The sequence below is a fragment of the Zophobas morio genome, unplaced genomic scaffold (genome assembly GCF_036711695.1).
Source record: "Zophobas morio isolate AGI-343-1 ecotype UQ-CSIRO unplaced genomic scaffold, CSIRO_AGI_Zmor_V1 ptg000018l, whole genome shotgun sequence".
NCBI classification, from domain to species: domain Eukaryota; kingdom Metazoa; phylum Arthropoda; class Insecta; order Coleoptera; family Tenebrionidae; genus Zophobas; species Zophobas morio.
The window spans coordinates 5619964-5645970 of NW_026972123.1; the positions used below are offsets into that span (position 1 = coordinate 5619964).

Sequence of the window (26007 nt, forward strand, 5' to 3'; positions counted from 1 at the left end):
TGAAAAATTGAAACATCGATAAATTGGAAAATCGAATAATCGAATAGCCGAAAAATCGAAAAATCGAAAATTTGAGAAATTGAAATGGGTCAAAATTGAAAAAATTGAAAAATTGAAGAATCAAAAAATCGAGAAATTTATCAAATAAAACATTGAAACACCGAAAAATTTCATGTTTTAAAAAACGAAAAATCGACAAATCGAGAACCGAGAAATTGAAATATCGAAAGATCAAGAATTTGAACCAAAATCTAAAATTTAATGTTCGAAAAATTGACAAATAGAGATTTCAAAGAACTGAAAAATCGAAAAACAGAGAAACCGACAATTTTTTGGAGGGGATAGGTAATTATATTTTGATTAAATTGATAATTCAAAATTAAATTGCTAAATGTTTTATAATTTTGATTTTTACTTCCCGTTCTTCGTTCCAGTGACTATTTTTAACATTGTTCAGTGTTCTTACAGTCATTCTTATCTTCGCAAGTACTAACCCCTCCCACCCACCCTTAATTTTCTTAGCAGCATTCAGATCAGATAAATCTACTAAGTACGATAGACTTAGACAAAGCATGTGACAGATTATCCAGAAATGAAATTTGGCAGGTTCTGCGGAAGGGGGTTATAAATGTAAAAAATAAGTAAAAAATAAGTAAAAAATAAAATAATATAATAATAAGAAAGGGGAAAACAAACTGTGGACAACACAGCAGAGCAAATAAATGAAGGCAAACGGGGACCACCTCGACTACAGAAAACTAAGAAAGAAATTAAAACATAGAATAGAAAGATGGTCAGAAGAACTAGAAAAATATAACATAGGAATAAACATGGAAAACGGTGACACATACCCTCTTTTTAGACAAAAATGCTCAAAACAACCGCCACGTGTTGAGTTCCAATTTCTTCGTATTCTCTGGTGTTAGAACATTGTATGGTTAGATTAATTGACTCCTTACATCCACAGCCAACAACGTCCATTATTAAAGTAACCTGTAAAGATTCAAAATAAATACCCAATTGCCAAAAAAAGGGAAATGTTACTTTCATCATCATCTGGTCTTCTATGTATATTGGCTTCAACGTGATTTCCATTGAAAATCTTTAACTTTTAACAATGTAGTTTCAAACTTATCTTTACTATGGAAACCATATCCATAGACGCTTTTCGAGATAATTAAACCTTCATAAGTAGTCATGTTGTACTGCATACCTTACTTATTTACATTTATGCCCATTTGACCATAAAAGCCCCATATTTTGAAAACATAATACACTCCTTTCTATTTAGTAAATATATTTAAAGATTTGAAGCACAAAGACCAATACATAATATTTAGAACCGAGGTTTTGCCACTTCTTAAATTTAATAGAGCAGGTTTTTTTCTGTAAAGAGCAGCTTTAATGATGATGGTGATGATGATGGTCATCGGTAGTTGTCTTATTTGGTGGATTGGGACTGAAACTATGGAATTTCTGGATAGCGTCATGCAACTTATCTCCAGGACTCTGCGTATTTCCAACTTGTCTGGCTCCAAACAACTTGTAGCCTTCCTTCAACTCCAACATGTTCACACTGCAGTACAGGAAGGTCTCGAAAGCTAGTAGCTGCTTCTCAGGAGGGGACTCCTCTATAAAAACCAATCCGATCAATAAACAAACCAACTAATCGAGTCAAACTTACTATGAAACGAGCCGATGAACCCAATTCCAAAGGACTCGCTGTTGTAACCATGAGTGTGGGACCCCTTGTGGTGCCAGCCAGTACCTTCATACACCTGTCCGTCACCACCCACCAAGAAGCTATTCGCGACAATCACAACCAAATTTAATTTAAATGACATCGAAAAACAAGAAATTTTGACTTACTTGTAGCCAATGTCGGGGAATTGCTGCTTATCCATGTGATAATCCTGGATACTCTTCACGATGGCATTACAAGCGGCTTCTGTATCACAAGCTTTGGTATCGGTATGATGCACCACCACGTTTTCGACGGGGATGACGACGTGCTCCGTTTCAAGGGGTGGACGGGCACCCCATTTTTGGCGACCGACGATTTTAGGACATTTTGGCAATGTTTCGTCTCCGTAAACGGAGAAATAACAAGAGACCAACACTAGGACTTTTAGAAGCATCTTGTTTGGTGAGGTGTCGTTGTGTGTTTGTTTGTTCTTTGATGGAGGCGGCTTTTATTAAGACGGGAATGATCAGGTGCTGATTAGAGGAGAGTGGGCAGGGAATTCCACGTTGTTGAAGGCGTGCTCCGAAAATACTGATAATGTATTGAATATTCATACCGAGGAAGGTTTTTCCCCTGCAAAATCCAACTAATTTTTGCAGTTGTTTGCACGTTTCAATCCCGGGTCTCCCCTGAACGGTATATTTAATGAGTTTACCTGCTGCAATCAGTCTGATATGGACAGCGGCGGGGAATGCTTTTAACTTGGGTCTTTCTGATTTTTTTTAAATTCCACTTATTCAAGAAAATATTTTAATCATGATATTATTACATTTTTTTTTATTTTATTAAGGTTCACGAGATTCACTGAAGTAATTGAAATATTTAAACTGGACAAATTCTTCCTCTATTGGTTTATTATTTTCTCGCAACGATTTTATTTTTCCACTATTTCTGTCAAAAAACCTCAGTATGAAATTTTTTCGAAAAAAACATCAAATCATTATTAATTTTTGTCTCACAAAATACAACTGTTTTAAGAATGCATTTTTTGTTTTTTTTTTCGCAGAAATGTTTAAAATTTGTTTATTTGAGGCAATTGAAGGCATGTCATGTCAGGTCAGGTCGGGTCAGATCAGGTCAGGTCATAATTAAGTAGTAATGTTTTTATGGACATATATATTGCCTTTTTTTGATATATTTAGTCTTCTTTTCGTAATCAAAAACTTGAAACATGTTCAAAATGGTAAATTTTTAAAGAGAAATATGAATTTTGCAATTAAGCTCCTCCCCGTGGCTCATGACAAATAAAAAATTCATCACAACTAAGATCGGGTCGGTGGGCGGGGCTTATATTTTGCTGCTTTTTTGATATGTTTAATCGTCTTTTCATAATCAAAATTTGAAACATGTTCAAAATGGTAGTTTTTATAGAGAAATATGAATTTTGCAATTAAGCTCCTCCCTGTGACTCATGGCAAATAAAAAAGTCAGACAGACAGACAGAAAAATTAGATAGTTTAGGCTCCTCCTCGTCGCTCATGGCAAATAAAAAAGTGGGGCTTATATTTGCTTTTTTAATATATTGAGTCTTCTTTGCATAAGTAAAAAACTTGAAACATGTTCAAAATAGTACATTTTTTTAGAGAAATATGAACTTTGCAGTTAAGCTCCTCCTCGTGGCTCATGACAAATAAAAAGTTTTCACAACTAAGATCGGGTGGGTGGGCGGGGCTTATATTTTGCTTTTTTGATATGTTTAATCGTCTTTTTATAATCAAAATTTGAAACACGTTCAAAATGGTAGTTTTTATAGAGAAATATGAATTTTGCAATTAAGCTCCTCCCTGTGACTCATGGCAAATAAAAAAGTCAGACAGACAGACAGAAAAATTAGATAGTTTAAGCTCCTCCTGGTCGCTCATGGCAAAAGTAATCACAACTGAGATAGGGCGGGTGGGTGGGGCTTATATTTTGCTCTTTTAATATATTTTGTCTTCTTTTCATAATCAAAAACTCGAAACATGTTAAAAATGGTAAATTGTTATAGAGAAAAATAAATTTTGCAATTAACTGTTCCCCATGGGTCATGAGAAATAAAAAATTCATCACAACTAAAATAGGGTGGGTGGGCGGAACAAATATTTTACTTTTTTTTAATATATTTGGTCTTCTTTCCATAACCAAAAACTTGAAACATGTTCAAAATGGTAAATTTTCTATGGAGAAATTTGAATCCTGCAATTAAGCTCCGCCCTGTGGCTCATGGCAAATAAAAAAAATAATCACAACTAAGATAGGGTGGGTGGGCGGGGCTTATATTTTTTTTTTTGATATATTTAGTCTTCTTTTAATAACCAAAAACTTGAAACATGTTCAAAATGGTACATTTTAATGGAGAAATATAAAATTTCACATTAAGCTCCTTCCTGTGGCTCATGGCAAATAAAAAAAATCATCACAACTAAGATAGAGCGGGAGGGTGGGGCTTATATTTGCTTTTTTAATCTATTGAGTCTTCTTTGCATAAGTAAAAAACTTGAAACATGTTCAAAATAGTACATTTTTTTAGAGAAATATGAATTTTGCAATTAAGCTCCTCCTCGTGGCTCATGGCAAATAAAAAAGTCATCACAACTGAGATAGGGCGGGTGGACGGGGCTTATATTTTGCTTTTTTGAAATGTTTAATCTTCTTTTCATTATCAAAAATTTGAAACATGTTCAAAAGGGTAATTTTTATAGAGAAATATGCATTTTGCAATTAAGCTCCTCCCTGTGGCTCATGACAAATAAAAAATTCATCACAACTAAGGTAGGGCAGGTGGGCGGGGCTGATATTATGGTATTTTTAACATATTTAGTCTTCTTTCCATAACCAAAAACTTGAAACATGTTCAAAATGGTAAATTTTTATAGAGAAATGTGAATTTTGCAATTAAGCTCCTCCCCGTGGCTCATGGCAAATAAAAAAGTCAGACAGACATACAGAAAAATTAGTTAGTTTAAGCTCCTCCTCCTGGCTTGTGGCAAATAAAAAAGTCATCACAACTGAGATAGGGCGGGTGGGCGGGGCTTATATTTTGCTTTTTTTAAATGTTTAATCTTCTTTTCATTAGCAAAAATTTGAAACATGTTCAAAATGGTAATTTTTATAGAGAAATATGCATTTTGCAATTAAGCTCCCCCCCGTGGCTCATGACAAATATAAAATTATCACAACTAAGATAGAGCGGGTGGGCGAGGCTTATATTTTGCTTTTTTGATATATTTAGTCTTCTTTTCATAACCACAAACTTGAAAAGTGTTCAAAGTGGTACATTTTTATAGAGAAATCTGAATTTTGCAATTAACTCTTCCCCGTGGCTCTTGACAAATAAAAAATTCATCACAACTAAGATAGGGTGGGTGGGCGGGGCAAATATTTTACTTTTTTTTTATATATTTGGTCTTCTTTCCATAGCCAAAACTTGAAACATATTCAAAATGTAAATGTTTATAGAGAAATATGAATTTTGCAATTAAGCTCCTCCTCGTGGCTCATGGCAAATAAAAAAGTCATCACAACTGAGATAGGGCGGGTGGGCGGGGCTTATATTTTGTTCTTTTGAAATATTTGGTCTTCTTTTCATAATCAAAAACTTGAAACATGTTCAAAATGGTAAATTGTTATAGAGAAAAATGAATTTTGCAATTAACTGTTTCCCGTGGGTCATGAGAAATAAAAAATTCATCACAACTAAGATAGGGTGGGTGGACGGGGCAAATATTTTACTTTTTTTTAATATATTTGGTCTTCTTTCCAGAACTAAAAACTTGAAACATGTTCAAAATGTAAATGTTTATAGAGAAATATAAATTTTGCAATTAAGCTCCTCCCCGTGGCTCATGGCAAATAAAAAAGTCAGACAGACACACAGACAGAAAAATTAGATAGTTTGTGCAGACATGATATTTTTTTCAATAAAAATTTCTTTTAAGTCAAAAACCGTTTAGGGCTTTCATGTTTAGAAACAATTAACAAACTAAAATTTCCATTGTAGAAACAAATCATTCTAATAAAATCCACCAAATACCTTTGCACCTACATATTTTTGAATGTAATATTTTTGCTTACTTGTGGAGATTTTGGGCTATTTTGACGAAGCTATTTTAACGTAAGTAATTTTGTCAGGGGCTATTTTGTCGGGGCGAGTTTTATCGGGGTGGTTTTGCTCCAGACTTGTTTTGTACAATTTACCTAAGATGTTCTGGGACCATAGAAAATTGTATTATGTGGGTCTTTTCAACTGACTGCATTCTAGAGCTCATTCTAATTCTCCTTATACTGAAGAACTTTTCCGGGTTGCTCTTACTTAAAACTAGAAAAATTCGGATATTTTTAAGAAACTCTGTATTTTACATTGTCCGTACTTGGGAGAGCAAATTCCAAGAATTTGCTTTTTAAAGATAACATAAATAATAAAATGAACAAAAAGCTGGACCTGAAAACTCAGGCAAATCATTTACTAAGAAGACATACAATTAAAAAAATCTGGTAATTCAATACGATTTATTGCAATCTATTGCAATCAGGTTTACATCCGATCACTCATAAAGATGACCTTTTTTTCGGAGCATCATTCGGTTCAGTTTTCTTTATTGGCTTGCCGTCTCTCCATCTTGTGATCTTGATACTGGTGATATCTCTTTTCATTGCGTCTGCTCTAAATTCAGGTTTCAACGCCAATCGAACCAACCTGGCGCAAATGCTGGAGTAGTTGACGTAGCTAAGACCAGCGTCTCTCCACGCGGGCATTTTCAAACACTGGAATTGTCACAAGAACAAAAATGTCTGGATAATTCGACAAGACAGTTGTTATTTTGACAACGTCAAATGCATAGTTAACGCGATAACTGCCAGAGGAAAAAAGCGCCAATTTTTGAAGTTCATTGAAGAAATACTTTTTTGAATTCTTTTTTTAGGAATTACGAAAGCGGTCTAAATTTATTAGTATCCTTTAATCGCAACTGTTTTTTTTTAATGGGGATCATATTTGTTAATTTTAAGCAATTTGGCAAGATATATGTCAGATTTTATTTAATTTTTCTGTTAGTACAGGTTATTTTCCATCCTTGTGGATATAAACCACTTTGTTGACATTGTGTGCCGCCTTTCACAGTTTTGTGGAAAGGATTTTGGTGATTAGCAGTTGTTTGTCATAGTTGAGTTGACTACAGTATTTTATAATGACCCTAATCTTTGGCTTTATTTTTTTTTTTCTTATTAGTAGTATTAATTTATTATTTGCCTTACAGGCTTAATAAGATTCCCAGTAGGGGTACAAATTTACTTAATCTACAGTTTTAATACAGACAAATCAATTAGTTTCCTTACCTTCCATACTTCTTTCATCCAGTCCAGTGTTGCGCGTAGGGGTTGGCAATTCAAACAGATTGGGCAGTATACCAAATTTATTAGAAGGAAATGTCGCTGGTACGGGTGTTGGTTACAATTATCCCTTGTCTGCTACAACTACAACTACTTCTTCAACTACAAATACAAATGCAACTAATACAACTAACACAACTAACTTCTTCAGGTGCGAGCCAAAAGTTATATATTGACAACTATAGTCATGTGACCGGCCATTGTTGCGGAGTAATGACATGACCTCCTTAATTTTGATTGAGTCGATACTTAGCAATCGCGGAAAAGGAAATGCAACTCAGCTTGACTTCGGACTCGCTTCCTTCTAACAACGCTTGCACATGCTGCCGCAGCAACCCCAATTAAACAGGATATTTCACAACACCAGTCTTCTTCCATCCTCGTTTAGTACTTTTTCCCTACTTTCCTTAGATTCTCTCAATTCTTCACATCCTTCCAGCATATGCTCTATTGTTTCTCTCTCTCTCCAACATATCCTAGACCTTCTGTCAGTTTCATCCATCCAAAAATTATTCTCTTTCTCTTCATTTCCACACTTAAATCTCGCCATCATTCTTTTCTCCTTTATACTCTCTCTCTGTGTACTTTGGTACTTCATCCTTTACTATTTTTCTATACTCTGCATTATATCTAGACTCCGATATTCTCGATCTGCGTTCTTGCTTATCTATATCCTTATCTCTTACACTCAGTTCTTCTTTCATACTCCTTCCCATTTCTCTCATTCTTTCTATTTCTTCACATGCATATCCCTTTCCTTTATAATACTTGTCTCTTTCGTTCCAAACATGTTTTATCCCTTCCTTTCTTATTTCTTTCCAACATTCTTGCAATATTTTACAATTACCTCTCTCACTAAACTTCTTTTCAAATCCAACCGCTATTTTACACGCTTCCACTCTCATTTTCTCCCTTTTTGTTTATTCTCTCACTACAAACCCCGGCGTATACTTTTCCAATCCCAATGTTCATTTCAAGTATTTTTCTTGCACTCTCTCTCTTTCTTCATATTGCATCCATCCTCAAATCTCAGCTCCGTACATAAATACACTTTTGATCAAACTATCAAAAATCATCATTCTTCTCTTATAATCATGTCCAAATTTTCTCTCTCCTATTCCCCATACTATTCCTATCACTTCATTCGCTTTTCGGACCATTTCTTGAATATGCGCTCTATCTGAGTTATTGCTCTTTAATGTATATCCTATGTACTGGAATTCTTTCACCTGTTCAATCTTCTTCCCTCTCCATGCTCACTCTTCCTTCTCCTTTCTTACTTTCTTCCCAAACACCACCATTTTTGTTTATTCCACATTCACTTCCAATTCCTTTTTTTGTACGTACTTCTCCAAACTTTTAATCATTGTTTTCATTTCTTCTCTTTTCTTTGCCACAATCACCAAATCATCTGCGTACGCCAACGACCGCACTTTCTCTTTGCCCACTACCACCCCTCCTGTCTGTGCTTTTCTGAACATTTCATCTATATCTCCTAGATAAGCTGCAAACAATGCGGGGCTGAGTGGGCATTCCTGTCTCACTCCTCTATTTGTATAAAAACTCTCGCTCTCTATACCATTCACTCTCACCTTACTGTTTTTTCATATATTTCTTCCATTTTCGTATGCACATTTTCTCTCTATTCACACTATCAAACGCTGCTTTGAAATCTATGAACAATGGATACATTCGTCCACCCTCTTTCCTTATTTCTCTTCCCACTAAATGCCACAGGATGTACACATTGTCCATAGTACCTATTCCTTTCCTAAACCCTGCCTGACCGTCTGGTAACATACCCCTTGCTTTCATCTCCTTTCGTTATTACGATGATATTTCTCAATCTAGTATCATTGCGTATATCTTGTACGCCGTATTGAGCAAGGTGATCCCTTGGTAGTTCTTCACATAACTTTTCAGCCCGTTTTTAAATAATGGGATTATTATACATTTTCTCCATTGCTGAGGAAACCCTTTTCCCTTCCAAACTCCATCTACCACTTCCCATATCCTGTCTTTCACTCCTTCTGTCCCGAACATCCACGCTTCGTTCTGGATTCCATCCCCTCCTGGTCCTTTCCTTTTTTCAGTCTTTCAATCTGTCTTCCTATTTCATCTTTTGTTATTTCCGAACCTCTCCACATTTCTTCCATCGTTGTGATTCCTTTATTTATTTTGCAGCATTTTTCTTCACAAGCTCCCAATAATTCCATAAAGTGTGTTTTCCATTCATGTATTTTGATTTTCCCGCTGATTTCAGTCTTCCTTCTCCGTTCCTTGTTTATATATCTCCATACTTGCTCTTCTGTTTTCAGGGACTTTATTGTCTTGTCTTCTTCTTCTCGTTTTTCTCTTTTTCTTTCTTCCCATTTTCTCCTATAATTCTCTCTTGCTTTTAGGTACTCTTCTTTCCTTCCCTTGTTATTCTTCCATTTTCTTAATTTTTTACTTGCTTTTCTCTTCAACTCACTACATTCTCCGTTCCATCCATTATCCCTCCCTTGCCATATGTATATCTTTCTTTTTTCCGTAGCTTTTACAATTAGGTTGCTCAGTTCCACCATCATAGCTTCTATATCTTCTTTTACTTCGAATTTCTTTTTTCTAGTCTATTTCTGTACCTTTGAATTTCCTCTTCATCCCATATTCTCTTTTCTACTTCGTTTCTTTCGTTTCTTCTCTCTTGTTTTTTACCACTTTAGACATGTTTTAAGTTTCTTGTTGTCAAAATAAGTCTACACATAGTTAGAGAAAGAGGCAAAATGTAGCCCCGCCCACCCGCCCTATCTCAATTGTGATGATTTTTTTATTCGTCGTGAGCCAAGCAGGCCGAGTTTAACTGCAAAATTCTTATTTCTCTACGAGAAATTAAAAACATGTTTTTGAGTATCGTGTCATTCAAAGAATACTATGTGTATTAAGCAAACAATAAAGCCAAAGATTAGGCCCCACCCATACCCGCCCCGATTTCAATTCTCAATCGTGATAAATTTTTCATTAGTTACCAGATCAAGGAGCGAGGCTTAATTGTAAGATCCATATTTATCTACAAGAAATTACCATTTGAAACACATTTTAAGTTTTCTGTTCTGAAAATATGACTACATATATTAAGAAACAAGGCAAAATATAAGCCCCGCCCACCCGCCCTATCGCAATTGTATTGATTTTTTTTAAACGTCGGGAGACAAATTAGCAGAATTTAGTTGCAAAATCATTATTATTTCTCTACAAGAAATTACCGTAAAAGACATGTTTTTGAATATCGTGTATTCTAAGAATACTAAGTATATTAAGAAAAAATTAAAGCCCCACCCATACCTGCCCTAATCTAAATAGTAATGAAGTTTTCATTCGTTGGCAGCCTTAAGGACAATATCCATATTTCCTTACAAAAGTTTACATTTTGAATGTGTTTTAAATTTCTAATAAATAAAAAAATCATCACAATTGCGATGGGGTGGGTGGGCTGGGTTTATATTTTGCCCTTTTTTCTTAATATACACAGTATTCTTTGAACAACACGATACTCAAAAACATGTTTTTAATTTCTCGTGGAGAGATAAGGATTTTGCAGTTAAGCTCCGCCCCCTTGCTGAACAGTGAATAAGAAAAATCATTACAATTGAGACAGGGGGGGTGGGCGGGCTTACATTTTGCCTTTTTGTTTTAATATGTGTAGGCTTCTTTTCATAACATGAAACATAAAACATGTTTAAAATGGAAATTTTGTATTAGGAAATATCGATTTTGCAATTAGTATTTGTTAAGATAAAATTGATTTTACCCCTATTAAGAGGGTATAGCATTTGCCAAAATCTGTTTTATCTTAGCAAGTACTAGGAACGCCCACCCACCCATTAGTTTTTCAGAGGATTATGTCATTTGCCAAAATCAGTCTTTTCTTAGCAAATGACATATCGTCTGAGAAAATAGGGGGCGGGTGGGCGGGGCTAGTGCTTGCTAAGATAAGACTTATTTTGGCAAATAACATATCTTCTGATAGAATAAAATGAAACTTAGTTTGGCAAATGACATATTCTGTGTGAAATTTAAAAGTGTTAAATTGCAAATTTCCATAGTAAACAGTTCAATTGCTAAATCATTTTTTCAATTTTAATAGCGTCAAAATCAGACTTATCTTAACTAGGAACTTATTTTTTCAGAAGATTATGTCATTTGCCAAAATCAGTCTTATCTTAGCAAATATTAGCATTTTGACAAATGGCATATCGTCTGAGAAAATAGGAGGCGGGTGGGCGGGGCTAGTGCTTGCTAAGAAAATAATTATTTTGGCAAATAACATACCTTCTGATAGAATAGTGGAAAGGGTGGGCGGGGCTAGTACTTGCTAGGATAAGACTTATTTTGGCAAATGACATATCCTGTGTGAAATTTAAAAGTGTTAAATTGCAAATTTCCATAGTAAGCAGTTAAATTCCTAAATCATTTTTTCAATTTTAATAGGATCAAAATCAGTCTTATCTTAACAAATGATAGCCCCGTCCACCCGCCCCCTAATTTCTCGGGGTTTATGTCATTTGCCAAAACCAGTCTCGTCTTAGCAAATATTAGCATTCTGGCAAATGACATATCGTCTGAGAGAATAGGGGGCGGGTGGGCGGGGTTAGTGCTTGCTAAGAAAATAATTATTTTGGTAAATAACATACCTTCTGATAGAATACGGGGCGAGCGGGCGGGGCTAGTACTTGCTAAAATAAAATCTATTTTGGCAAATGACATATTCTGTGTGCAATTTAAAAGTGTTAAATTGCAAATTTCCATAGTAAGCAGTTAAATTGCTAAATCATTTTTACAAGTTTAATAGGGTCAAAATCAGTCTTATCTTAACAAGTGATAGCCCCGCCCACTCGCCCCCTAATTTCTCGGGGTTTATGTCATTTGCCAAAATCAGTTTTATCTTAGCAAGTACTAGGCGCGCCCGCCCAACCCTTAGTTTTTCAGAGGATTATGTCATTTGCCAAAATCAGTCTTATCTTAGCAAATATTAGCTTTTTGCCAAATGACATATCGTCTCAGAAAATAGGGGGCGGGTGGGCGGGCCTAGTGCTTGCTAAGAAAAGACTTATTTTGGCAAATAACATACCTTCTGATAGAACAGGGGGCGGGTGGGCGGGGCTAGTACTTGCTAAAATAAAACTTATTTTGGCAAATGACATATCCTGTGTGAAATTTAAAAGTGTTAAATTGCAAATTTCCATAATAAGCAGTTAAATTGCTAAATCATTTTTTCAATTTTAATAGGGTCAAAATCAGTCTTATCTTAACAGGTGATAACCCCACCCACCCGCCCCCTAATTTCTCGGGGTTTATGTCATTTGCCAAAATCAGCGTTATCTTAGCAAGTACTAGGCCCGCCCACCCACCCCTTAGTTTTTCAGAGGATTATGTCATTTGCCAAAATCAATCTTATCTTAGCAAATATTAGCATTTTGGCAAATGACAGATCGTCTGGGAAAATAGGGGGCTGGTGGGCGGGGCTAGTACTTGCTAAGATTAGACTTATTTTGGCAAATGACACATCCTGTGTGAAATTTAAAAGTGTTAAATTGCAAATTTCCATAGTAAGCAGTTCAATTGCTAAATCATTTTTTCAATTTTAATAGGGTCAAAATCAGTCTTGTCTTAACAAGTAATAGCCTCGCCCACCCGCAACCTAATTTCTCGGGGTTTATGTCATTTGCCAAAATCAGTCTTATCTTAGCAAGTACTAGCCCCGCCCACCCACCCTCTATTTTCTTAGAGGAAATGGCATTTGCCAAAATTAGTTTTATCTTAGCAAGTACTAGGTCCGCCCACCCACCTCTTAGTTTTTCAGAGGATTGTCATTTGCCAAAATCAGTCTTATCTTAGCAAATATTAGCATTTTGGCAAATGACATATCGTCTGAGAAAATAGGGGGCGGGTGGGCGGGGCTAGTGCTTGCTAAGATAAAACTTATTTTGGCAAATAACATACCTTCTGATAGAACAGGGGGCGGGTGGGCGGGGCTAGTACTTGCTAAGATAAAACTTATTTTGGCAAATGACATATTCTGTGTGAAATTTAAAAGTGTTAATTTGCAAATTTCCATAGTAAGCAGTTCAATTGCTAAATCATTTTTTCAATTTTAATAGGGTTAAAATCAGTCTTATCTTAGCAAGTACTAGCCCCGCCCACCCACCCTCTATTTTCTTATAGGGAATGGCATTTGCCAAAATCAGTTTTATCTTAGCAAGTACTAGGCCCGCCCACCCACCCCTTAGTTTTTCAGAGGATTATGTCAATTGCCAAAATCAGTTTTATCTTAGCAAGTACTAGCATTTTGGCAAATGACATATCGTCTGAGAAAATAGAGGGCGGGTGGGCGGGGCTAGTGCTTGCTAAGATAAGACTTATTTTGGCAAATAACATACCTTCTGATAGAATAGGGGGCGGGTGGGTAGGGCTATTACTTGCTAAGATAAGACGTATTTTGGCAAATGACATGATCCTGTGTGAAATTTAAAGGTGTTAAATTGCAAATTTCCATAGTAACGAGTTAAATTGCTAAATCTTTTTTACAAGTTTAAAAGGGCTAAAATCAGTCTTATCTTAACAAGTACTAGTCCCACCCACCCACCCCTATTTTCTTAGAGGATATGTCATCTGCCAAAATAAGACTTATCTCAGCAAGTACTACGCTCTGAGAAAATAAAGGGTGGGTGGCAGGGGTAGTACTTTGCTAACATAATAATAATGTAAAAGGAATCCTCCGTAAATAAAGATTATTATTGGTATTATATTGTGTTACAAAAAAGTTTTTTGGTACTACATTTTTCACTACTCTTTGTAAAGAAATCAGGTTCAATGTCCCAAAAAAGCAGCAAATTTTGTTTGCTTTTGTGTTTTTTGCAAACTGTGGGTTAAGCAAATTTTAATTAGCTTTATTTTTCCAACTATTAACACCTACTTAGAACCTCCGCCACTGCACCCAGGTAGGTTGGTTTTTCCACAAATACAATCTTGCCTGAAGCACCTTCGCATGAAAGTAAACAATCGAACTTTAATAATTATACACTAACAATAAACCATAATTGCGTCCTTGGAAAACACAGTACTGAGTACATCGGTGTTACCGATAATAATATCTCGTTATTGTATTTTTTTTTATCGAAATCTCCTTTTCGTGTTTTATCAGTCTTAACACTTATTATTAAAAATATTTAAAAAAGTCGTCAATAAATTTGACAGCTATTAGTGAGTCACATCAAGGTGTAACCATAAAGCCTGTGTTATTTGTTTCATATATTAGTGACTCTTAGTAATAATTAAAAATTTCTGGGTATTTATTATTGCGGTTTAGAAATTATTACACAATCAGTTACACAATAAATGGGAAATCTCAAATTTTGAGCTGATGTAACAGCATAAAAATCTGTAAAGTTGTTCTTAAACATTGTCATTTTGATTCCTTGTAACTCGAGTCCTTCAATTTTTTGTCCAACTTTACCTTCTCAACATCTCAGCTTTCTCCAAAACCCCGCATCCGCTTCTGTCACTTTAAACAGCTTAATAACATCTCACTTTATCGTCCAGTTACCTGCATTAGGTAATCCCGAGTCACCCTCTTCCAACCCGGCAAATTCTCGAAAAAAGTCCCAAACAGTGTCAATTTCTGTTTGCATTCAACACAACTTCTTAATAGTAAATTCGCTTTTGTCGGACGATTTAAAATATCGCCCTTCCATTCAAGGATTCGGACAACTTTAAACATATCAATTTCAGTCCCATCCGACCATGCCAAGAGCCCTCGCCGTCCCATGCTCTGCTCCAGCACGACCCAGCTGGTCGTTTAAAAAACCTTTCAACATTGTGAAAGTGTCAGTACTTAGCGAATACAGTAGCATAAAGGACGCGTTTCAAAGGGCGTCCGTGGTGATTCTACCTGGCCTGACAAGGGCTAAATGTACCATGTGACAAAACGAAAAATTCGAGATCATGTTTGCCGATGGGATGATAACGGCACGAAATAGATTTGTTTCCGAGAATGTCGTCGCTGCGAAAAAATGAAGGGGACGAAGGCCCGATTTGCATTTCGGGTCGGATTCGTTGCGCTTTTCGGCGAGAGGCTGTGACGTGTATTAACTTGTAAACAGATGTCGGGAATAATTATTTAGAGCTCGTTTGGCAACCCTGGGGGGAGAGGGATTCGCATAAAAATATTTTCAATGTAACGAGGGCTGATGCTAGCAATATTCAAATTCAACAGATCTAACAACTTTGTAAGTGATGATTATCAAATTAGTTATCCCAATTCTAATTGGTTTGTAAGTAATAAGAAGACTTTTTAATTTTTCAATTATTTTAATTTTTTTAAATTCCAGATTTTTCAACTGTTCAGTTTTTTAGTTATCCAATTTTTTTGATCTTTTGATTTCTCGATTTTGCAGTACTTTAATTTTTCGATTTTTTAAATTTTGGATATTTAGATTTTTCGATTTTTCGACTGCTCAGTTCTTGGATTTTTCAATTTTTCGATTTTTTCAATTTTTATATTTCAGATTTTTCACTTTTTTGAGGTTTTGATTTTTCGAGATTTGGATGTTTTTCGAAGTATCAGTTTTTTTAATTAAAATGTATCAATTTTTAATTTTCGACTATACAATTTTGGGCTATTTCGATTTCTCAATTTTTCCACTTTTGGATTTCTCGATTTCCTGACTTTTTGAAGTTTTCCGATTTTTCAATTTTTCAACATTTCATTTTGGGATTTTTCAATTTCGCCATGTCCAAATTTTATGACTTTCTTAATGCTTCGATTTCCCGATTTTAAATTTTTTAAGATGTAATACAGTATGTATTTTTATTTTTCGAATTCAAAAGTTATTAATTTCTGGATTTTTCAATTTTTCGTTATTTTTAATTTTCAATTAGGAGTATTTAATTTTTTGATATTTCGATTGCTTGAGCTTCCGATTTTTCAACTTTACGGATTTCGGTTTTTCGGTTTTCCAATTTATCGATTTTAAAAATTTTTTATTTTTCCATTTTCAAATTTTTCAATTTTTCGATTTCAAACTTTTTTTATTTCTCGATATTTCGATTTCTCGACTTCTGACTTCCAGATTTTTTGGGTTCTCAATTTTTCGATTGTTAAAATTTTTGATTTTTTTTTTTTTGTTTAAATATTTCAATTTTGATTTTTCGATTTCTCAATTTTTCCATTTTTCGGCTTCTCGATTTCCCGATCTTTTTTTGAAGGTTTTCGATTTTTCAGTTTTTCACCATTTCATTTTAAGATTTTTCAATTTCTCGGTATTTTAAATTTTAGGTTTATCGATTCCTTGATTTCTGTTTTTTTTTTGGTTTTTTGTTCTTTAAATTTTACATTTTCGATTTGTTCGTTTTTCAATTTTATCGATTTTTCGAAATTTAAAATTTTTGGTTTCTAGATTTTTCAATTTTTCGATATTTTTATTTATGAATTTATAAAATTTTAGATTTTTTGGATATTTCAACTCCTCGATCTTTCGATTTTTCTATTCAGGTTTTTCGGTTTTTAATATTTCTATTTTTCAGTTTTTCTGTTTTTCGATTTATTGCTTTTTTAAGTTTAAATGTTACAATTTTCAATTTTTCGATTTTTCGAATATTCGACTTCTTTATTTCTCGATATTTTAATGATGTGTCACTTTCGGGATTTTTCAATTTTGGGACTTTTTAATTTTTTAGTTTTTTAGTTATTCAATTTTTTTGATCTTTTAATTTCTCGATTTTGCAGTTTTTCGATTCTTCATTTTTTAGATCTATTAATTTTTGTTTTTTTTTTCTTTTGGATATTTCGAGCTCCCAAGTTTTCCATTTTTCAGTTCTTTGATGGTTCAATTTTTCGTATTTTTGTATTTCGGATTTTTCTTTTTTTTTGAGGTTTTGATTTCCCGATCTTTCGATTTTTCGACTTCTAGCTTTTTTCTAGTTGATTGTTGAAATTTCGATTCAATTCTTAGATTTTTCGAATCCCTGATTTCAGACTTTTTTGGTTTTTTGTTTTCTAAATTGTACATTTTCGATTTCTCCATGTCCAAATTTTATGATTTTTTGTTTTGTTTTCACTTTTTTCAATTTTTTGTTATTTTTAATTTTCAATTTTTTTAATTTTAATTTTTTTTGATGTTTCGGTTGCCCGAGCTTCCGATTTTTCAACTTTTCCGATTTCGATTTTTCGGTTTTCCAATTTTTCGATTTTAAAAATTTTTTATTTTTCCATTTTTCAATTTTTCGATTTCTAACCTTTTTTGATTTCTCGATCTTTCGATTTCTCGACTTCTGACTTCCAGATTTTTTGGTTTTTCAGTTTTTCGAATGTAAAAATTTTTGGTTTTTCCGTTTTTCAGTTTTTAGATTTTTCAGTTATTTGATTTTTCTTATTTTCAATTTGTACAATTTTTATATTTCAGATTTTTCACTTTTTTGAGGTTTTGATTTCTCGAGCCTCTGATTTTCCGAATTCTCGCTTTAGATTTTTCGATTTCTTAATTTTTCAATTTTTCGAATTCTCAATTTCTCGATCTTTTTTTGGTTTTCGATTTTTCATTTTTCACCATTTCATTTTAGTATTTTTCAATTTCTCGATGTTTTAAATTTTAGGTTTTTCAATTCCTTGATTTCCGTCTTTTTTTTGGTTTTTTGTTCTTTCAATTTTACGATTTTTTGATGTTTCGATTTTTTTATTTTAAATTCTTTAAGATGTATTCCAGTTTTTCAATTTTCCAAATTTTGAAATTTTTGAGTTCTGAATTTTTCAATTTTTCCATATTTTAATTTTTCAATTTATGAAATTTTAGATTTTTTAATGTTTCAACTCCTCGATCTCTCGATTTTTCTATTTGGGTTTTTCGGTTTTTAATTTTTCTATTTTTAAAATTCTTCCATTTTTCGTTTATTAAATTTTTCGATTTTTCAGTTTTTCCATTTTTCGTTTTTTCGAATATTCGACTTCTCGATTTCTCGATCTATGATATGTCACTTTCGGGATTTTTCAATTTTGGGGGTTCTTAATTTTTCATTTTTAGAATTTTCGAATCCCTGATTTCAGACTTTTTTAGTTTTTTGTTTTCTAAATTATGTATATATTTTAGATTTCTCCATGTCCAAATTTTATGACTTTTTGATGCTTCGATTTCCCTATTTTAATTTTTTTAAGATGATTTCCAGTTTTTCTATTTTTTGAGTTTTAAAAATATTAATTGCTGTATTTTTAAATTTTTCGTTATTTTTAATTTTCAACTTATTGAATTTTATTTTTTTTGATGTTTCGATTGCTCGAGTTTCCGATTTGTCAACTTTTCTGATTCCGATTTTTCGGTTTTCGAATTTATCGATATTAAATTTTTTTAATTTTTCCATTTTTCAATTTTTAGATTTTTCAGTTCTTTGATTTTTCAATTTTTCAATTTGTTGAATTTTTTTGAGGTTTTGATTTCTCGAGCTTCTGATTATCCAACTTCTCGCTTTAGATTTTTCGGTTTTTCGATTTTTGATTTTTATCTTTCATTTTCGATTTTTCAGTTTATCAGCATTTCATTTTAGGATTTTTCAATTTCTCGATAGGTATTTTAAATTTTAGGTTTTCGATTCCTCAATTTCTGTTTTTTTTTGTTTTTTTGTTCTTTAAATTCTACATTTTCGATTTGTTCATTTTTCAATTTTACGATTTTTTGATGTTTCGATTATCTGATTTAAAATTTTTTAAGATGTACCTATTCCAGTTTTTCAAATTTTGAAATTTTTGAGTTCTGGATTTTTCAATTTTTGCGATATTTTCATTTTTCAATTTTGAATTTTGTTGATTTGTTCAGCTCCTCGATCTTTCGATTTTTCTATTTTGGAACTTTTTCATTTTTCAATTATTTTAAATTTTTTTAATTCCAGTTTTTCGACTTTTCAGTTTTTTAGTTATTCAATTTTTTTGATCTTTTGATTTCTCTTTCTTTTGCGGTTTTTCGATTCTTCATTTTTTAGATATTTTAATTTTTGATTTTTTTTTTCGTTCGGATATTTCGATTTCCCGATTTTTCCTGTTTTTCAGTTTTTTGATTGTTCTATTTTTCAAATTTTCGTATTTTTATATTACGGATTTTTCACTTTTTTGACGCTTTGATTTCCCGATCTTTGGATTTTTCGACTTCCCGCTTTCAGATTTTTTAGTTTTTCAATTTTTCGATTGTTAAAATTTTTGATTTTTCCATTTTTCAGTTTTTCGATTTTTTAGTTTGTGTTTTTTCTATATTTCAAATTGTTGAATTTTTATATTTCAAATTTTTCACTTTTTTGAGGTTTTGATTTCTTGAGCTTCTAATTTTCCCACTTCTCGCTTTAGATTTTTCGGTTTTTCAATTTTTCCACCTTTGATTTTTCAATTTTTCGATTTCTAACCGTTTTTTATTTCTCGATCTTTCGATTTCTCGACTTCTGACTTCCAGATTTTTTGGGTTTTCAATTTTTCGATTGTTTAAATTTTTGATTTTTCTATTTTTCAGTTTTTCGATTTTTCAATTTGATTTTTCTATTTTTCAATTTGTCGAATTTTTCTATTTTAGATTTTTCACATTTTTGCGGTTTTGATTTCTCCAGCTTTTCATTTCCGACTTCTCGCTTTGGATTTTTCGGTTTTTCAATTTTTGATTTTCCAATTTTTTAATTTATCTTCCTGTTTTTGTTTAAATATTTCAATTTTGATTTTTTGATTTTGGACTATTTCGATTTCTCAATTTCTCGATTTTTCGACTTCTCGATTTCCCGATCTTTATTTTCAGTTTTTCACCATTTCATTTTAGAATTTTTCAATTTCTCGATATTTTAAATTTTAGGTTTTTCCATTCCTTGATTTCAGTTTTCTTTTGGTTTTTTGTTCTCTAAATTTTACATTTTCGATTTGTTCATTTTTCAATTTTACGATTTTTTCATGTTTCGATTTTCCAATTTTTAATTTTTTAAGATGTGTTCCAGTTAATATTTTCGATTTCTGGATGAATCAATTTTTCGATATTTTCATTTTCAATTGATGAAATTTTATATTTTTTTGATGTTTCAACTCCTCGATCTTCCGATTTTTCTATTTTGGGAATTTTCAATTTTTCAATTATTATTTAAAAATTTTTAAATTTTGTTTTCTCGATTTTGCAGTTTTTCAATTCTTCATTTTGTGTATTTTTTTAATTTTTGGTTTTTTTTTCTTTTGAGTATTTCGATTTCTCGACTTTTCCATTTTTCAGTTCTTTGATTGTTCTATTTTTCAATTTTTTTGAATTTTTATATTTTTTTGAGATTTTGATTTCCCAATCTTTCGATTTTTCGACTTCTCGCTTTCAGATTTTTAGGTTTTCAATTTTTCGATTGTTAAAATTTCGATTTTTCAATTTTTAGATTTTCGAATTATCGTTTTTTTAAGTTCAAATGTGTCAGTTTTGAATTTTTCAATCTTTCAATTTTTAGGTTTCTCGATTTCCCGACCTTTTGATGTTTATTCGACCTTCCAATTTTCCGATTTTTCAACTTTTCCACTTTGATTTTTCAATTTATCAATATTTAGTTTTTCGATTCTGCAAATATTCGATTTTTCAACTTCCTGATATTTGGAATTTCCGATCTCTCGACATCTCAGTTTATCGATTCTAAAATTTTTCAATTTTTCGATATTTTCAGTTTCGGTTTTTTATATTTAACATTTTTTTGAAATGTCGTGCGTGTTGTTTCCATTTTTCAACTTTTCGGATTTCGGTTTTTCAGTTTTTCAATTTTTCGATTTTTAATTTTTTTGAACACTCGATTTTCGATTGTTTATATATAATTTCTGGATATTACGATTTTCCGATTTTTCAATTTCTCCACCGTTGATTTTTCAATTTCTCGATTTCTAGTTTTTCGATTTTGTACTGTTTTTTTCTTAATATTAGTTGTTTTTTTCACAACAAAAAACTTAGAAAATGGTAAATTTGTATAGGGAAATATCGATTTTGCAATTACGCTCCGCCCCTCGTTCTAACCACGAATGAAAAATTTATCACGATAGAGATCGACATGGATGGGTGGGGCTTCTCTTTTGGTTTTCTTTTTTAAATAATACATTTGTTTTTTTTTTGTATAACACGAGGACTTAAGAACATATTTCACATGGTACTTTCTCGTAGAAAAATAAGGAATTTACAATTAAGCTCCGCCCCTTGGCTTAAACGAATAAGAAAAATCATCAGAATTGGGATAGGGAGGGTGGGCGGGGCATATATTTTGCAATGATAAAATCGATATTTCCTTATACAAATTTTCTATTTTAAACATGTTTTAAGTTTCATGTTGTGAAAAGAAGTCTGCACATACTAAAACAAAAAGGCAAAAAGTAAGCCCGGCCACCCGCCCTGTCTCAATTGTAATGATTTTTTTATTCGCCGTAAACCAGGGGGGCTCAGCTTAATTGCAAAATACTTATTTCTGGACAAAAAATTTTATACATGTTTTTGAGTATCGAAGTATTCAAAGAATACTATATTATATTAAGAAATAAGGCTAAATATAAACCCCGCCCACCCACCCTGTCTCAACCAAAAAATCTGGAAGTCAGAAGTCGAGAAATCGAAAGATCGAGAAATAAAAAAAAGTGAATTCGAAAAATTGAAAAATGGAAAAATCAAAAATATTTAAAATCAATAAATTGGAAAACCGTAAAATCGAAATCCGAAAAGTTGAAAAATCGGAGACTCGAGCAATCGAAACATCAAAAAAAAATAAAATTTAAAAAATTTAAAATTAAAAATAACGAAAAATTGAAAAATCCAGAAATTGATAATTTTAAAATTCGAAAAATAGAAAAATTGGAATACATCTTAAAAAAATTAAAATCTGGAAATCGAAGCAACACAAAAGTCATAAAATTTGGACATGAAGAAATCGAAAATGTAAAATTTAGCAAACAAAAAACCAAAAAACCTGAAATTCAAAAACAGGCATTCAAAAAGTCTAAAAATTGAAAAATCAAAATTTTAACAAACGAAAAATTGAAAAACCTAAAAATCTGAAAGCAAGGAATAGAAAAATCGAAAGATCGGGAAATCAAAACGTCAAAAAAGTGAAAAATCCGAAATATAAAAATACAAAAAATTGAAAAATAGAACAGTCAAACAACTGGAAAAAGGAAAAATCGGGAAATCGAAATATCCGAAAGAAAAAAAAAATCAAAAATTACAAAATCTAAAAAATGAAGAATCGAGAAATCAAAAGATCAAAAAAATTGAATAACTAAAAAAATGAAAAGTCGAAAAATCTTAAATTTAAAAAATTTAAAATAATTGAAAAATTAAGAACCCCCAAAATTGAAAAATCCCGAAGGTGACATATCATTAATAGATCGAGAAAGCGAGATGTCGAATATTCGAAAAATCAAAAAATTAAAAAAATTGAAAAATCGAAAAATCTAGTACACGAAAAATGGAAAAATTTTAAAAATAGAAAAACTCAAAACCGAATAACCCATATAGAAAAATCGAAAAATCGAGGAGTTGTAACATCAAAAAAATCTAAAATGTCATAAATTGAAAAATGAAAATGTCATAAATTGAAAAATGAAAATATCGAAAAATTGAAAAATCAAGAACTCAAAAATTTCAAAATTTGAAAAATTGAAAAACTGGAATACATACAAAAATTTTAAATAAGAAAATCGAAACAACAAAAAATCGTAAAATTGAAAAATGAACAAATCGAAAATATAAAATTTAAAGAACAAAAAACGAAAAAAAAGAGAAATCAAAGAATTGAAAAACCTAAAATTTAAAATATCGAGAACTTGAAAAATCCTAAAATGAAATGGTGATAAACTGAAAAATCGAAAACCTTCAAAAAAGATCGGAAAATCGAGAAACCCAAAAATCGAAAAATCAAAATTGAAATATTTAAACTAAAAAAGAAAGATAAATTGAAAAATTGGAAAATCAAAAATTGAAAAACTGAAAAACTAAAGCGAGAAGTGGGAAAATCAGAAGCTCAAGAAATTAAAACCTCAAAAAAGTGAAAAATTTGAGTTATAAAAATTCGACAAATTGAAAAATATAAAAATCAAAAACTGAAAAATGGACAAATAAAAAACTTTAACAACAGAAAAATTGAAAAACCAAAAAATCTGGAAGTCAGAAGTCGAGAAATCGAAAGTTCGAGATAAAAAAAAAGTTAGAAATCGAAAAATTGAAAAATCAAAGGTGGAAGAATTGAAAAATCGGAAAACTGAAAAATCGAAATTTTACCAATCGATAAATTGAACAACCCAGAAATCTGAACGCGAGAAGTCGAAAAATCGAAAGATCGGGAAATCAAAACGTCAAAAAATATAAAAATTCAAAAAATAGAACAATCAAAGAACTGAAAAATGAAAAAGTCGGGAAATCGAAATATCCAAAAGAAAAAAAAAATGAAAAATTAAAATATCTAAAAATTGAAGAATCGAAAAACTGCAAAATCGAGAAATTAAAATTTGAAAAATCCGTAATATAAAAATACGAAAAATTGAAAACTAGAATAATCAAAGAACTGAAAAATGGAAAAATCGGGAAATTGAAATATCAAAAAAAATGTCAAAAATAAAAATATCTAAAAAATGAAGAATCCAAAAACTGCAAAATCGAAAAATTTAATAAACGAACAATGGAAAAATTTTAAAAATAGAAAAATCAAAAAACCGAAAACCTAAATAGAAAAATAGAAAAATCGAGGAGTTGAAACATCAAAAAAATCTAAAATTTCATAAATTGAAAAATGAAAATTACGAAAAATTGAAAAATCCAGAAATCGAAAATTTTCAAATTCGAAAAATCGAAAAACTGGAATACATCTTAAAAAAAATAAAATCGGATAATCGAAACATCAAAAAATCGTATAATTGAAAAATGAACAAATCGAAAATGTAAAATTTGAAGAACAAAAAACAAAAAAAAAAACAGAAATCAAGGAATCGAAAAACCTAAAATTTGAAATATCGATAAATTGAAAAATCCTAAAATGAAATGGTGAAAAACTGAAAAAACGAGAAATCGAGAAACCGAAAAATCAAAAAATTGAGAAATAGAAATAGTCCAAAATCGAAAAATCAAAATTGAAATATTTAAACTAAAAAAGAAAGATAAATCGAAAAATTGGAAAATCAAAATTTTAAAAATCATAAATTGAAAAACCGAAAAACATAAAGCGAGAAGCCGGAAAATTAAAAGCTCTAGAAATCAAAGCTTGAAAAACGTGAAAAATCTAAAATATAAAAATTCGACAAATTGAAAATTAGAAAAATCAAATAACTGAAAAATCAAAAAACTGAAAAATGGAAAAATAAAAAATTTTAACAATCGAAAAATTGAAAAACCCAAAAATTTGAAAGTCAGAAGTCGAGAAATCGAAAGATCGAGAAATAAAAAAAGGTGAGAAATCCAAAAACTGAAAAATGGAAAAATCAACAAACACAACAAATTTTAAACATGTTTTTGAGTATCGAAGTATTCAAGGAATACTATATTATAATAAGAAAAAAGGCTAAATATAAACCCCGCCCACCCATCGCATCTCAATTGTGATTTTTTTTTATTCTTAGAAAATTAAAACATGTTTAAAATGGAAATTTTTGAAGGGAAATATGGAATTTGGCTTTAATTTTTTCATAATAGACATAGTAGGTATTTTTTGAATACATGAACCTCAAAAACATGTCTTACATAATAGTTTCTTCTAGAGAAATAGGGATTTTGCAGTTAAATTCTGCTATTTTGGCTCTCGGCGATTAAAAAAAATCATCAGAATCGAGACAGGGTGGGTGGGCGGGGCTTACATTTTGACTTTTTTTCGTAACATACCTAGGTAGTCGTCTTTTCAGAACAAGAACCTTAAAACACGTTTAAAATAGTAAATTATTATAGACAAATATGGATCTTGTAATTAAGCCCCGCCTCTAGATCTGAGGCGCGTATGGGCCTAAACTTTGGCTTTATTTTTTTTTAATACATGTATATAATTTTAGTATTCTTTAAACAACACGATACTCAAAAACGTTAATTTCTTGTGGAGAAATAAGGATTTTGCAGTTAAGCTTCGCCCTCTTGGCTCACGACGAATAAAAAAATCATCAGAATTGAGATAGGGTGGGTGGGTGGGGCATGTATTTTGTTATTTTTTTCTTAATGTACATAGCCATCTTTTCACAACGAGAGACTTAAAACATGGTTAAAATGGTACATTTTTGCAAGGAAATATAGATTTTGTAATTGTGAGGTGGCGCTTAATTACAAAAGCGATATTTCCTTATACAGATTTTCGATTTTAAACATATTAACACAAAAAGACAAAATTTACCCCACTGGCTTTTAGTTTATAGAAGTTGACAAACATTTTTCAATCTAATTTTCATTCTATAAATTTGATATTGTAACAACAATGATTAAAACAAGCCCCACATTAATTTTTCTGTTTGTTTCAGGAGCGAGCGTCGGATGACCTAATCCCGCCCCAGCCCTCATCGTCGTTACTTGTGATATTAATTTAAATGTTAGTGTATTTCTGTGTATACGATCCCCAACCCCGTTTCCCGATTTCCCGACATATCTCGATAAATCCGTTCCATCCGACCCGATTTCACAGAATTATGTGCGCCCTGTCCATATAAACCCCTCTATTAAAATAAAAACTGTGTCTCGATGGAATACAATGCTCATTGCACCCTTTTCCCCAAATCGGCGAAAATTATCGCACATGTGTCTGCAATAATTTCAAGGAGAATTATTACGTCACGTAGAACCAGTCACAACCCTTCTTGGGTGGCGACGCCAAGAACATAATTAAATTGGTGTGATTTTTCCAAAACATTGCTTCGACACAATAGCCCAAAA

The 26007-nt window shown here is 31.7% G+C and overlaps 2 protein-coding genes across 2 annotated transcripts in view; one reads left to right on the forward strand and one right to left on the reverse strand.

Annotated features, from left to right (window-relative positions):
- The window catches only part of LOC135130886 (protein big brother-like), a 142398-nt gene extending 116626 nt beyond the window's left edge, over positions 1-25772 (forward strand). The window contains exon 5 of the mRNA XM_064058335.1: positions 25599-25772. Within this exon, the coding sequence (XP_063914405.1) occupies positions 25599-25620 (22 nt within the window). The 3' untranslated portion in view covers positions 25621-25772. The remainder of the gene's footprint in view (positions 1-25598) is intronic.
- Positions 1281-2180, reverse strand: LOC135130938 (peptidoglycan-recognition protein 2-like). The gene is made up of 3 exons (XM_064058409.1): positions 1870-2180; positions 1685-1803; positions 1281-1631 (listed from the first exon to the last, which is right to left on the reverse strand). The coding sequence occupies exons 1-3, from the start codon at positions 2136-2138 to the stop codon at positions 1402-1404; spliced, it is 618 nt and encodes a 205-aa protein (XP_063914479.1). The 5' UTR covers positions 2139-2180; the 3' UTR covers positions 1281-1401.
- Positions 25773-26007: the final 235 nt, after the last annotated feature.

What these genes read in the sequence shown, in the direction of transcription:
- LOC135130938 (XM_064058409.1), bottom strand. Translation starts at nt 2,138, where the DNA reads ATGCTTCTAAAAGTCCTAGTGTTGGTCTCTTGTTATTTCTCCGTTTAC. An exon ending in TTCCCCGACATTGGCTACAA is followed by an intron (nt 1,804 to 1,869) that starts GTAAGTCAAAAT and finishes TGTCGCGAATAG; the next exon opens with CTTCTTGGTGGGTGGTGACG. An exon ending in GTTCATCGGCTCGTTTCATA is followed by an intron (nt 1,632 to 1,684) that starts GTAAGTTTGACT and finishes TGGTTTTTATAG; the next exon opens with AGGAGTCCCCTCCTGAGAAG.